Consider the following 15,281-nt stretch of genomic DNA (forward strand, 5'->3'; position numbering starts at 1 on the left):
TTTTTCTAGAATATTCTAGAACTTGTATTACATTTCAATTCTTCTATCTAAGGAGCTTCTACATTCTTCTAGAATTTGCATTACACTTTAATACTCCTCCTTAATGCAAATTCGGTAACTCCAAGCATTGTGCGTAGTAGTTCAAATCTTGGTCTTGGTAACATATCTTCAATTTGATCTTCTTCCTCCATTTCCTTGACCATACTTCTTGCTTTGATGTTTCTTCATACCAGTTAGGCTCAATCATAGCCATATTGCAAGTTTCATATATGTCTACCAAAGATCTTACTCTTCTTGGACTAGATTCAGGTGAAGAATCTTGTTGTGCAGGTGGAGAAAGCGTACCTGAATTTTCTTCCTCTTCTTGAGTTTCTTCTTGAGATTGTTGCACTGGAAGTAGAATGTTGCTTTTAACAACTTTTTCCCAATTCCAAGAAGCATTTTCATCAACTTCAACATCTCGACTGATGATGAGCTTTTTAGTTTGTAGGTTGTAAACTCGATAGCCTTTTGACTGTGTGCTATATCCCAAAAATATTCCTCGTATAGGTTTGTCTTCAAGCTTGTGCTTCCTTTGATCAGGAACATGTATGTAGCAGATAGATCCAAATACTCGTAGGTGTTTAGCCGATGGCTTTCTCCCACTCCAAGCTTCAATAGGAGTCTTATCTTGGACTGCTTTAGTTGGACATCTGTTTAGAATATAAACTGCAGTGTAAACTGCTTCAGCCCAAAAAGTATTAGGCATACTTTTCTCTTTCAGCATTGATCTTGCCATCTCCATAACTGTGCGATTCTTTCTCTCTGACACGCCATTTTGTTGTGGAGTATATGCGACTGTAAGTTGTCGCTCTATGCCTTCATCTTCACAGAATTTGTCAAACTCGTGAGATGTGTACTCCTTGCCACGATCACTTCTAAGTACTTTTAGTTGTTTTCCACTTTGCTTCTCAACAAGGGCCTTGAATTTCTTGAATACTCCAAAAACTTCTGACTTTGCCTTTAAGAAATAGACCCATGTCATTCTAGAGAAGTCATCGATGAAGAGGATGAAATACCTGTTGTTATGATGTGAAGGTGTTCTCATCGGTCCGCAAACATCGGTATGAATCAACTCCAATAAGTCTTTTGCTCTCCATGCTTTGTCTGTCGAGAATGGTAATCGATGTTGTTTTCCGAGGAGACATCCTTCACATGATTCATTATTCTCCTTCAAGCATGGAAGATCTCTCATCATGTTTTTCGTATATAGAAGCTTTAAGGCATGAGTGTTGAAGTGGCCAAATCTCCTATGCCAAAGCCATGAGTCATCAACTTCTACCTTCATGGCAATATTAGTTCCAGGTTTGAAGCTTATAGGAAAGCTTCTATTTCTCTTCTCCATTTTTACTTGGCCAATTTCTATCATTTTACTGTCATAAATTTTGCATGTATCTTTCTCAAAATGAAGAGAATATCCATTCTCCATCATTTGGCCAATACTTAAAAGATTTTCTTTAAGATTTGGAACTAGTAAAACGTCTTTGATGAATTTAGTACCTTTCTTTGTCTCCACCATGACAGTTCCTTTGCCTCGAGACTCCACTGTGGTGCCATTTCCTAGCCGAACTTTGACATTGACAGATTTATCAATGTCTTTGAAGATGCTTTGATCTTTCGCCATGTGATTGCTGCATCCACTATCCAAGTACCAACTTCCTTCTCTACCAGAAGATTCTTGATTGGCGTAGAATAAGAGTTTCTCTTGATTATCTTCTTCCGCAAAGTTTGCTTGATACTTATTTTTATTACGACAATACTTTTCTACGTGACCAAATTTCTTGCAATAGTGGCATTGAGGTTTTCCATGATGCCAACAATCTTTTTCCAAGTGACTTGTCTTTTTACATATGCCACATGGAGGATATTTTTCTTGACGAGTCTTCGAGAAGCTTCTAGGATTTTCTTTATTTCTAGAAATTTCTTCTCTACTTTTATTTCCTTCATATTCTTTATTCTGAGACCGTAATTTTAGTTTTGATTGAAAGGCATTTTCAACCGAGTCTTCTTCATGCCTTTTCAATCTTTGTTCATAAGCTTCAAGAGAGCCCATTAGTTGTGTGACTGACAATGTAGCCAAATCTTTTGTTTGTTCAATCGCGGTTGCGATTGCATCATACTTTTGGGGAATAGAAATTAAAATTTTCTCAACGATCTTTTTGTCAAGAATATTTTCCCCATAGGCTCTCATCTGACTAACTATTTCTTTTATTCTAGAATAGTAGTCTTTAATGGTCTCAGATTCTTTCATTCTTAATAATTCAAACTCTCGTCTTAGAGAATGAAGTTTAATATTGCGTACCTCGTCACTTCCTTGAAACTCCTCTTGTATTGTATTCCAAGCTTGTTTTGCACTTGTGGCACCAATTATCCTTGGAAAAATTGTCTCATCAACTGCTTGTTGAAGAACAAATAAAGCCCTTGAATCCTTCTGCTTGTTTTCTTTCAACTCCTTCTTTTGCGCTGCAGTAAGAGTAGAGGTGTCTTCTGGAATATTGAATCCCTCTTCTATGATATCCCATAAATCTTGAGAGCGGAAGAATGTCTTCATTTTGACACTCCAAAAATCATAATTTTCTCCTTTGAAAATAGGTACTAGAATTGATGATGTTTGATTAGTAGTAGCCATGTGTTGAGAATATATTTGGAAGTAGTAGAATGAGTTATAGTTTTGTTTGAGGTAGTTGAAAATTTTATCTACGCCCAGTAGATGACCGAACGTAGCTCTGATACCACTGTTAGTATTTTGAAGGTTGTGAAAGGAGTAGTTGATGTGGTAGAGAAAATGTAGAGATAGTAGAATGTAGAAGTAGTAGTTGAAAGAAGTGATGTAGTTGTCTTTAGTTGTAGTAGATGTTAGCTCATACAAATGGTAGATGTTGGCTTCATACATCAAATGGTAGAGTTCATGGGTATTTATAGACCCATAGATTATTCTAGAACATACTAGCCACAACTTATGTGGAATGTTCTAGATTTTTACCTATGTAGAATATTCTTGATTTTTCTTCCTATCTTAGGTTTTTCTAGAATATTCTAGAACTTGTATTACATTTCAATTCTTCTATCTAAGGAGCTTCTACATTCTTCTAGAATTTGCATTACACTTTAATAGAAACATCATTAAAACAGATGACACCGACCTATAAAAAATGAAACTTTTTATACCGATTGAAGAATCAATGTAAAAGACATTTTTTTTATACAGTCTGTATTTATACCAGTTTTGAAAATAATATAAAAATTCTTTCTTTTAATCGATATAAAATGGCTTCCCTGCACTAATATGTTAAAAGTAATGTTTGGCTTTAACGGAAGTTAACAAAGTCGCGAGACTGTTTCCAACTTTTATATATATATATATATATATATATATACACTTTCTTCACAATGTTCATCAAATACATAAGTTGATAGAGTGAAACCTATCAAAGAAAATAACAAAAGAAATATAGAAAATGTGGAAAATAATAAAACCAAAGCTTTTGATTCATCATATCCATCTTAAAATATATTTTCAAATACAGGACAAGACAGAAAAATATATTTTTGACATTAATTACCACCCTGCTTCTTGAAATATAGTGAGACAAAAATTATTTTGTACTAAACATTGAATAACATAACTTTTTTATTTTAAAATATAAAATAATTTACAATAAATCAATAAAGAAATTAAAAATATTTCTTTTAGTTTATTAGAAAAGATTAGAAAAATTGAAGGCCGTCCCTGTAAAATTCTTCGTATCATATATTTTGTATTTACTTGACTAATAAGTCAAAACAAATAAATCTAGAGGTGAAAATAGACATAGTAGAAATAAGAATTAGGCATATAGTTGTTTTATATTAAGCCTACTTTTAATTAAGTTCTTTAACTAACACTGAGATAATCATTAGGACAACCCAAATATAAAAAATATAATTCTTAACAAATTTAACTTTATACGGTTTAGAAATTAAAGCCAAAAGTCAATTTCATGAACAAAACAAATCCTGAGCTATTATCTTGTTCTACTATAAATACTCTATATATTTGAACGGCAGAGATATTCAAGAATTCATCGCATTCAACGTTACTTAAGTATGTGATTAACTTCTGCCATAACTTGCGAGTAAAATAGGCCATCATTGAACACCTTCATTTCAAACAATTCAACACTATAATTAAATACAAATCCTTTATATATATATATTTATATATTTATATATTAACATCAGTATAGAATAATATTCGATCTAATTTGGCATGCCAATTTCATCAAGATCATCATCCAACGACAGATAAACTTCATCTAACCATGAAAGCTCTGATCCACTCTCATCGTCATCGCTATAGCAGTTTACACCTTCAGACCTCATCTTCTCGTACACTCTGCACAAAACCCACTGGCTCCAACTTTGATCCTGTGTCAGGGACAACAACAATATTAACATATTAATAGAAAATAATCTCTCCTGTAATTAGCTTAACAAATGAATTAAACAAAGTCACTTACATGTTTTCGTCTCCTAGAACTTCTATAGGACGCAGTGTCAAACCCAGAAGAACATATATTATATTCTTGCATTACCCAGCTGGTTTCAGTAACATGTGGAGCTTCACCAATGTGGAATACTAAGTACTTCTTCGTTCCCACTTTCTTGTCAAAAGTTGAAAATATAGGTTCCGTCACACCTATTTCCTTCCAACACCCATTTTCCGCTGTTCTGTTTTCATTCACTTTGGTAAAGAAATAGTACTGATTCCCACTTAACAAAGCCTTACCTGCATAAATTAAACACATGCATTCATGAATACACAACAAATGGCCATATACAATGTATATATCATATACAATGTATATATATGATATACAATGTATATATATATATATATATATATATATATAGTTTTGAAAAATTGAAAAGAAGTTCATATTATCTACCATTTAGTTCCCAAGGATGAAGGCGAGAATCGAGGTCTGGAATGATGTTGGGATGGCATGGAATAAGAGAAGTCTTGCAATAGAGAAAGTGAAGAACAAGTTCTTCATCAGTTGGAGAGAAGAAAAAACCAGGAGGAAGGTTGAATCTTGCATCTTCCATCTTCTGTATTGTTGAATTTGAGAGTGGAATTTGGCACCAAAATTCAGTTTTGATTTGTCACTATATATAGCGAAGAATAGTTAGAGATAGAGAAAGAGAAACTTTATTATTATCATTATTATTCAAAAATTGAGTGAGTTGCTGTAAGAAAGGCGGCGCTACGTGTAATAGCATCATAATTAGAAAGTGGGACCTGTTAAGAAGGAGAATGCCGGCCAAGGAAGCTAACAAAACAAGCCAGCTAAGATTACAACCTAAGTTAACATTAAATGATTAAATTAGTGTATGGTTAGTTAATTAGGAAGGATAAGGATTACGGAACATGAGACCCACATCTAGTTTTGTGCATGGTGCATTAAAATTTTTCCACGTTTATCTAATTATCTATTCCTTTAACCTAACTGGCATAATCCATGACAATACGCTTTCCCACCCGTTAATCATTGCAGCTGCATGCAGATTCACACATGGGATATGATGTGATATTTCTCACCAATGTTTCTATACATAAACTAATGATATCTGATATAATATAATGTTTTTTTCTCACATAAACCTAAATTCATCATACTAAATTTCTGCACTCCTTTCTTCAATGATGCGACATCAATGCATTAACTAAATTCGATTGCGATCTCACACAAAAAAAAATTGCCATCTGTTAGGAAAACCCACGTAGAAGCAATCATGGTAGCAGATCAGACACATCTGATATCTGATGTGGTCAAAATAATTTCACCAGTGTGTGAACGACGGGCCACTGACACGAGAAAAAGGTTCTTCTCAGCAACACGCGTCAAAACGAAAGCGTCATTGCTCATATGTTCTCACGTACCTTTCATCATAGTTAGCTTCTGAAAAGTTACAACAACGTACAATTGACACCCTAAAAAATCACTAATTCCAAAGCCGAATCCATTTGTGATTTAATTCAATCATTTGCAACGTAAACATAATTGGGTTCTTGTGCATGTTCAAGTTAAGACAACAACGTTTCTGAAATGGTATTTTGTTCCCAATCTCTCTGTTTTTTTACATATTTCTTTATTACTGAATTAAAGACGAATTTGGTATTTACAGTGTTCCGGTTAACTTGATCTGACAAAATTTGGATTCTGTGATTTTACTTAAATTATTTCCGCAACTGTGTAAGCATAAGATTTTAATCATACATCATATTCTTCTGCTTAATTATGACTAAAAAAGAAGCATATAATTCTAAGAATGTGGACAACTTCATCTCTTACAAAACTGTCTTATTTTAGCAAAACCAATATATAATAAAGTTATTGCAGTACTCAACGGGAGAGTATAAGAAAAGAACAATGAGTGTGAGTGGGAACTTGGTTGTTTACGTAAAGAAGAAACCAATAATAGTGGAGAAATAACTTGGTGGCTTAGTATGATAAGCCATGATTAAGGGTTCACAAAAAAGGATAAAGTTTATATACGTGTTTCGTGGTGGATGTTGAAGTGGTTGGAAGGTCACTTTAAGGAAGCACTAGGTTTGATCGAAGACAAGTTTTTTACTGTTTGTACTAGCTTTTTTGTTATGATTGGGGCAGTGCCACTTCAACCTTATCCTTGGATATCTTCGTGGACCTTGAAAACCATGCATAAAAACCATACAAAGTGGAGAATATTAGTGGAATTTCGTTTGCTAGTGCAAAAGAACCTTTCAACGTGGGAGCAAAAACACGTCAACAGTAACCTTCTACATGCCTCTCTGTCGCCTTTTGACATGCCAGTTGCCAGATACGTGCTTTTTCTTACGCACAGCTGATTTCACATTCTCCTTTTACTGTAGATAAATATTTACTCATCCGTCAACTTTCTGCCGTCATGAAAATTATAAGCTAAATATTTTTACATCCAAAATATTTTTTCATTTACTCGACATTATTTTTTAATATCTTCTTACGGAGTTGTATATACTATGCGAAAACTCCAATTCTAAACTTTCTAAGCATTAATTTCAAATTATAACTTCAAGGTTTGTTATTTATAAGAATACTCGTTTTCTCTTAATCAAACGGAGAATGAAGACTAGGTATGTAGAAAATATTTTGACGTTAGATAAATGCATTCTATAATAACAAATATTATAATTATTGAGCGTAATAATATGTTTTATATACTATGCTATTTATATTATGATTTATGAGTTTTTTATTTGGATAAGTCATATCTAGGTAGCTAATATCCTAATTAGTTTTTGGGTTAATTTTTGTGTTAATCATACATTAATCATGGTTTTAGATTGGTCAACTTAGTCAACACATTCTATAGAGGTTGGTTTGAGCGACATGTACTAAGCCATGCCATTATAATGTAGGCTCATTTTATTAAGGCAAAATATATTTAGGCACAAGAGGCTGAGATGTCCTTGAACATATATGAGTAGCCCCAGGCTTTATATGTCTATAATCGAGTCTTAAGTGTGTTGCTATGGTGTTGGTCTCTAGTATCGCATAAATTCTTAAACGCTTGACTTTAGAGATTAGCTTAAGCAAATAATTCTTTCTAGTAAGTGTTTATCAATTGTTGAGAAATGTTTGCTGCAACGTTTTGATAAAGCTTGCTCTTTAATAAAAATCCGTCTAGTAGAAAAAGCCTTAATATAAGTTAAAGTAAAGGGCAACTGCAAGATTTGTAAAGAAAACGTTTAAAGAGAATAAAGTAATAAACACACAGTCATTTTTATACTGGTTCGTTCCACTGAGTTACGTCTAGTCTCCTTTAACACCTTAGAGAATTCTACTATAATCTTCAACAAGATTACAACTGAGTATTCTAACCACACCTAGTATATCCCCATTCACTCTAAGTAGTCACTATTACTCTGACTAGTACTGAGTTTCACCCAATCCTGGTTGCGTAGTATTCTTCGCTACTCTTGGTATCCCTAGACACTCTCGGTATCCTCTAGATACACTTGTCTAGTTAAGTTTCACCTACTCCTGCTGGTTTCCACTAGACACACCCGTCTATCTACCATTTAACTCCTCAAAGTTAAACGTCAAGTGTTTTAATTCTCTTTAGAATTTATAGTCAAACAATTGGTTACAAGTCCTTAGACGATAACTCTCGTAGAACTCTCTTGAGCGTTCTTCTAGAACTCTCTTACTAGTTCCAAAAGAATAGGCTCGTCCCAAGTGAAGTAGTTCTCTACACCATACCATCTGACTCCTGATAGCTCAACTTCGTAGCTTTGAAGTTCTGCCAGAGTCGTTACATGTTCTAGAAAGAGGGTTTCATTCTTTGATACGCGGATGCTAGCAGTCCTTTATGAGATTTCTAGGACTTCAGCCAAAGAAAGAGAGGTTGTTGCCATGGAAGACGATGTTAAGTTGAAAAGAAGATTTTCAGAAGGACATGAAGGCACACTAGTAAAAAAAGGAGATTCAAATTCGCACATTACGCTTCGGTTTCATCAAAACCGAAGCATATCAAAACGCGGTGGCAATATTGTAATTCTAAACACACTATATGCCTCGGTTCTCAATCAATCGAGGCCTAAAACACATACTACTTTGGTTCCTAGAGCTAACTGAAGCATATAAGCTTTCAAAATTACCAAACTCTGACCTTTTAGTTGACAACTTTTTTGGAGATAGAGATACTACCTCGATTATCACTCAGAACTGAGGCATATATGCCTACTCTTCCTGCCAAGCGTCTGCACTTCCTGCCATGTTGCCCTGCTGCCACTATGATGAAATGACTAAAGAATGATACTGCCTCAGTTCTGCAGTCACCCGAGGCAGTATAGCCTGCTAAAAAGCTACTACCTCTGAACATTCTACGTTCTAGATGAATATAATACAATAAGATATTGCCTCGGTTGCTTGAAACGAGGCCATAGAGGTTTTTCCGCCTCGGGTGGGCGGCTAACCGAGGCATATGGCTTAATTTAATTTGAAAAATTACATTTACTGAAATGTTTATGCATCGGTCTTAGGAATAGTCGAGGTAGTAGGGTCTTTTTGATTCGGTTATTTGGTTAACCAAAGTAATATCTGGAGTTAAAAGTCCAGAATTGTTAAGTGTTTCGTTCACGCGATATTTCTTCTTCTTCTTCTGTGTCATTGCCACTGTTCTTCCTCCACCACTGCCCATTTCCCTCGCTGCCTCTCCCCCTCCACGGTCGTCGCGCCTCCATCGACGTTCTCGCCCCACTTCCATTTCTTCTCCTTCTCCCTTGGCGTGCCTCAACCTTTCGTGACTCTGCCTCCTTCTCTCGCGCCTCAACCTTCGTCGCCGCCTCGTACATCTTTCTCCTCATTGGCGACAACATCTTCGTCATGGTGCCTGCGCCTCCGCCTCGCTCGCAGCCACTCCACCTCTATCGTCGCACCACCGTGGTAAGTATTCTTTGCTGCCACTATTTTATTTTTTTTTCATTTTCAAAAATATTATAGTAGCAATGGAAGTTTTTGTTGATGATAATCCAGGAGATAGAGGGTTTAGAAAAATGGATTAAGAATATTAAAATTAGGTGAATAAAATTTGAAATTGTTTGTGTTAAATTACTTGATGATGTAGATTGATTGATAATGTAGATTGATATATATTTTTGAATTAGGGATATAGAAATTAGGGGAATATAATTTTGAATTGTTTGTCTTAAATTGGTTGATAATGTAAATTGGTTTATATTTTTTAATTAAAGATATGCAAATTAGAAAATAATATTTTGAATTGTTTGTAACATTGGTTGATATGGTGCTAAAATAAACTTTAAGGAGGTTAGGAATCATGAGACTAATTAATGTGTTGTTTGCTTTTGTCTAGATATTATATTTTTGAGGTGAGGAACATTCTTCATTGTTGATCGACTTTCACGCTTCCAGGTTCTTATTTTAAAATTTTTCCTTTTACTATGAACATGTAATTATTACTTTGCTTGAATATATTGTTTGGTTGAATATATTGTTTGTTTGAATATATTGCACGTTGCAAATGTAATTATTTGTTTGCTTGAATATATATTGTTGTTGACAATTAGCTTTAGTTTCCCGTTTGAGATTCAATACAAAAATTATTTACTATCTCAAGATTTTTTGAACAAACGTACTATTTACAAATAAATAGAGGAGATGGTAATAATAATTTACAAGTATTGAATCTTGAATTGTCCGGTTGGACAGTTTAAGAAGAGTAATAACTTTTTCATAGTTTATTAATACATATCTATTTTAATATACATGTCATAAATTTCATGAAATTTTGCAGTTGTGTTTTGTATTGATTTTCGGGAGCATATTTGATTGTGATTTATAATCACTTTCATTTCATGTAACTTGAAGACCAATGCGAAATGCTGGCAAAATTTCATGAAATTTTAGATATGTTGTTTAAAATTGATATGTTTAATAAACTTAAAAAAGTGAATCTTCTTGAATGGGATATGGTCACACCTTGAATATGAAAACGATCAAAGTGATCATTCAAGATTACTGAAATTGTGTAAACAATTTCAGTAAACATGCGTACGGATTAAGGGTGGATTAATTTACCATGCATCAGCATTGAGGACGAGAGAGGGGTAGAAGAATTTATAAAGTTTGCGCAACGTAATGCGAGTACAAATGGTGATGATGAAGTCAAGTTCAGAGGTCCCTATGTGAACTGTTTGAATGGGATGATGTTGAACGCAACTGATATTAGGGAACATCTTATCTGTGATGGTTTCATACGAAGTTATACAACATGGATATGGCACGGCCAATTAACAGACTTTTCAACTATCTCTCAAACTGAAAATGTATATGATTCCACCATGGATATGGAAGATCGACCAGAAGAAGACAACTTAGAGGACATGATCCGCGATGTTGGTGTAGAAGCTTTTGCCCAAGCGCATGTGTATGAAACGATGTCCACTGATGCGAAGAATCCTTTGTATGCCGGTTCAACTAAGTTCACACGGTTGTCAGCGGTGTTAAGGCTCGTGAATTTAAAGGCGACCAATGGATGGACTGATAAGAGTTTTACAGAATTGTTGTCGTTGTTGAATGAAATGTTGCCAGATGGAAATACATTACCCATTCGTAATTATGATGCAAAAACAATTCTTTGTTCGATGGGTATAAAGTATAAACAGATACATGCATGTCTGAATGATTGCATATTATATAGTAATGAGAATGAAGTTTTAATAAAGTGTCCAAAATGTTGGTTATCACGATACAAGTCAAGAAACAACAATGAAGATAATGGTCACACAAAAAAGAAAGGTTATGCTTTGAAAGTAGTTTGGTACCTTCCACTCGTGGCTAGATGTAAGTGTTTGTTTGTGAATCCCAAAGATGCTAAAATATTGAAATCAATGGAAAAATATTGATAAGGAATTCCCTCAATTTGGTCAAGAATGTAGAAATCTTAGGTTTGGCTTAACTACTGATGGAATGAACCCATTTGGTAATTTAAGTACCAATCACAGTTGTTGCCCAGTTATAATGATAATTTACAATTTATCTCCTGGATTGTGCATGAAAAGAAAGTACATGATGTTGTAAATGTGGATATCTAGTCCAAAGCAGCCTCGAAATGACATAGATGTTTATCTCAGGCCACTAGTTGAAGACTTAAAGTTGTTGTGGGTTGATAGGGTTGAAATATTTGATGCCTTTGCTTCGGAAACTTTCATGATGCATGTCATGTTATTTTGGACCATTAATGACTTCCTAGCTTACGATAATTTATTGGGGTACAATGTCAAGGGTCATAAAGCATGTCCTATATGTGAAGAAAACACTGCAGCTCATCAATTAAAACATGGAATGAAGATAATGTATGTGCATCATCGGCGATTTTTACAATCTAATCATCCATATCGAAGGTTAAAGAAAGCATTCAATGGAGAACAAGAGAAAGATAATGCACCCATTCCACTTACTGGACCTGAAGTTCTTGAAAAAGTTAATAGAGTACATCATGTATTTGGAAAAGAGTCCAAGAAGTCTTCTGTAACGACCCCTTGGAAGAAAAAATTAATATTCTTTGATCTTCCATATTGGCCAAAGTTAGATGTTAGACATTGTATAGATGTCATGCATGTAGAGAATAATGTGTGTGATAGCTTGATTGGTACACTACTAAACATCCAGGGAAAAACAAAAGATGGAATGAATGCCTGTTTGGATTTGGTTGACATGAATATCCGAGAAGAGTTGGCACCAAGAGATTGGTAAACGTACTTATTTGCCCCCTGCATGTTACACAATGTCTAGACAAGCGAAGATAAGTTTTTGTCTTTGTTTAAAGAGTATTAAGGTACCACAAGGATACTCTTCAAATATCAAGAGCTTAGTGTCAAGGCAGCTACTTGTGATCTCCACACCGGAGAACACTGCTGTCTGGTTTTGTTCATTGCATAAGTCTCCTCCCAGCCCTCTTAGACATGTAGTAGATTGGTAAGAACCTCAATGTTTCAACTTTATTTGTTATATAAATGTATGCTAAATCAATTTTTTTATGTTATCTAGGAGATCTACTGCTACAGCTAAAAAGCTTACATGGGTTGCCCTTAAGGTTTGGTATTTTAGTCCATACTTTGTTACATTTGGTTCCATTCCAATGATGTTACTTAACATTTTATAATTATGATGATATATTGTAGTGTAATAGACAAACAGGGTCATATGAATGTTGTTACTACGTCATGTTTTGGATGATGACCATTATTTGTGCACATTACACGAGTGGATGACAAACAGTAATATTTAGGTTTGAATTTTATTTTCTCTATATTTTAGATTTCATATACACTAATTGAAATCATTGTGTTTTATGCAGAGATTCAATAGGACTGCTCCAATTATAGAGAAGTCACTTCAACTCATGAGGAAAGCACTGACTAAATATGTAATTCAATTATATAATAGTATGTAGTAGATATTAAGATATAATAAGTTCTAAGTTTATGTTTCTAAGTTGTTTTATGCTTTTGTACACTATTATTAGTTTAACTTTGTACATTGCATTGATTTATGCTTCAAAGTTGATTTATGATTACATTGGATTGATTTATGCTTATAAGAAGTTGACTTATGATTACATTGAATGTATTTATGTTTTAATATAATTTTCATCCAAAATAAACGTTTCTGGATTATTCTAGACTGTTCTGGCTGTAAAATTATATGCAAGTATGTTTCTGCAGTTGGGAATGTAGCAGAAACAAACCTGATTTAAAACAAAAAACAGGAGAATATGCCTCGGTTGAGACCATAACCGAGGCCGAAAAGCAGCCTACGACATCGGTTAAGGTCACAACCGAAGCAAAAAAGTTGACGGATGATAAAAAAACAAAAAAGGACTCTACTACCTCAGTTAGTATCCCAACCGAGGCAGTAGAGAGGGACATACTGTCTCGGTTCAAAGGGAACCGAGGCATAAAGTCTTGCGAAAAAAATTAAAAAAATTAAAAAATATACTACTTCGGTTAGCTTTGAACCGAGGCAAAATCCTACCCTTTTATGCCTCGATTCAGAACCGAGGCAAGTTTTTGTCTCGCCTTGATATGCCTCGGTTCAGGAACCGCTGCCTATTGGCGAAAATAACCGCTGTCGTTTCCCCTGACTGCATGTTAATGGATCGACAAGTGTACCGAATCGCATAAGTAATATAAAATGGTAAGACCAAGTATCGTGTCCCAAGGGACTCTCGGCATTAGACAGTCGTGTTATAACTTGATTAATTAAGACTTAAAGAAAACGAGATCATTGGTTTCAAATGCAGAAACAAAAAATTAAATAGGAATGCAAGTTGATGGATAACAGAGTAGCACAATGATGAACGAATGTTGTTTAATATGAGATGAGTATGTTGTTGCGGTTAGATTTCGCCAAGTTCCCTCTCATGTATGTAAGAATTCTTTGTTATGCATTAATGTTAACGTCACTCACTAAATCACTTAAACCCGATCCCTCGGCGAAATAAGCCTGTCCTTAATCACTAGTTCATGAAATTCCTAGCATTCCTAGTAATTAAATGTGAAGATCAAGAGCTTTAAGACGACCAAGACTCATACCCTCATCCTTGAGAAATATTACTCTTGGGAGTAATTCAACAAGAACCTGAATTGTAAGGAACCTCCCAGCACTCATGCAATTCATAAATCATGCTATTGAATGAGTTAAACAAAGTAAGCGTTGTAACAGATTAATTACTCTAACAATTAATGAAAAAACAAATATTATTAAGAATAAATTCAAATACATGAGAGTTCACAAGGTTACATCATCCCCCAACAACAAATAGAGTTTAGTTCACCATAGACATGGTGAAACTAGATGAACAATGGAGAAGAATGAGATAGAAAAACCCTAAAAGTAGAAGATGGAAGCTCCCGCATCCAAATCCGCCTCCAGAGATTGAAAGAGTGTGTTATTGCGCTCCCTCTGCCAAAGATACAAAACCTAGGACGTCTGAGTCCTTTAAATAGAAAGAAAACAGAACATAGACGAAGTCCAGCCCATGTCGCTGGCGCTCAAGCGCCCTAAGTGGGGCGCCCGGGCATCAAACGATACTTTTTGGCGCTTAAATGCCTAAAAGAGGCGCCCAGGCGGTGTACGGTGCACTTCTGGCGCTCAAGCCCACCCTGAGGAGTGCCCAAGCAGTGTGTGGTGCACTTCTGGCGCTCAAGCCCCCTTGAGGGGCGCCCAACCCTCGCGATTTTTTTCAGCACTGCGTTTTTTTCTCTTTTCTTGCAGTTGTTCTCGCTCCTTGAGTTCCGACTCCTTCATAATTTGACTCCTCTTCCAAATCACTTCATTAACCTACTAAAACAAGGGATTTTAGTCATAAAATCATTAAGTTCAACCTCAACTCTCTTATTCACACAACTTAAAAGAAAATCATGATTTCAAGCAAGTGTCTAAGCAGAAAAGGGTGCATTTATTATCAAAATTACATCACATATAATAGTATTTTCAACTGTTATCACAACCCCTACTTAGTACATTGCTTGTCCTCAAGCAAAACAAATTGTAACTCAACTTTTCAGAACAATTACTACAATGATTCAACATTTTTCAAAACCTTTTTCTTCCAAGACAAGAAATCACTTTCATCAACTTAGCATAAGGATGTCAGTCAAGATGTGCAGATGCACTACTACAAAAAATGCATAGATAGTGTTTTTTTTT

The 15,281-nt window shown here is 34.8% G+C and overlaps 1 protein-coding gene across 1 annotated transcript; it reads right to left on the reverse strand.

Moving 5' to 3' along the window:
- Positions 1-4,206: 4,206 nt before the first annotated feature.
- LOC148203576 (NAC domain-containing protein 104-like) lies at positions 4,207-5,153 on the reverse strand. The gene is made up of 3 exons (XM_088107959.1): positions 4,968-5,153; positions 4,539-4,807; positions 4,207-4,446 (listed from the first exon to the last, which is right to left on the reverse strand). Exons 1-3 carry the CDS (start codon positions 5,125-5,127, stop codon positions 4,279-4,281), a joined length of 597 nt encoding a protein of 198 aa, XP_087964085.1. The 5' UTR covers positions 5,128-5,153; the 3' UTR covers positions 4,207-4,278.
- Positions 5,154-15,281: the final 10,128 nt, after the last annotated feature.

Source organism: Vigna umbellata, chromosome 2 (assembly GCF_029865625.1).
Source record: "Vigna umbellata cultivar VRB3 chromosome 2, Vumbellata_1.0, whole genome shotgun sequence".
In the NCBI taxonomy this organism is placed as follows: Eukaryota; Viridiplantae; Streptophyta; class Magnoliopsida; order Fabales; family Fabaceae; genus Vigna; species Vigna umbellata.

Coding starts and splice junctions, on each gene's coding strand:
- LOC148203576 (XM_088107959.1), bottom strand. CDS start 5,127: ATGGAAGATGCAAGATTCAACCTTCCTCCTGGTTTTTTCTTCTCTCCA. Junction 4,808..4,967: donor TCATCCTTGGGAACTAAATG/GTAGATAATATG, acceptor TAATTTATGCAG/GTAAGGCTTTGTTAAGTGGG. Junction 4,447..4,538: donor GTTCTAGGAGACGAAAACAT/GTAAGTGACTTT, acceptor TCCCTGACACAG/GATCAAAGTTGGAGCCAGTG.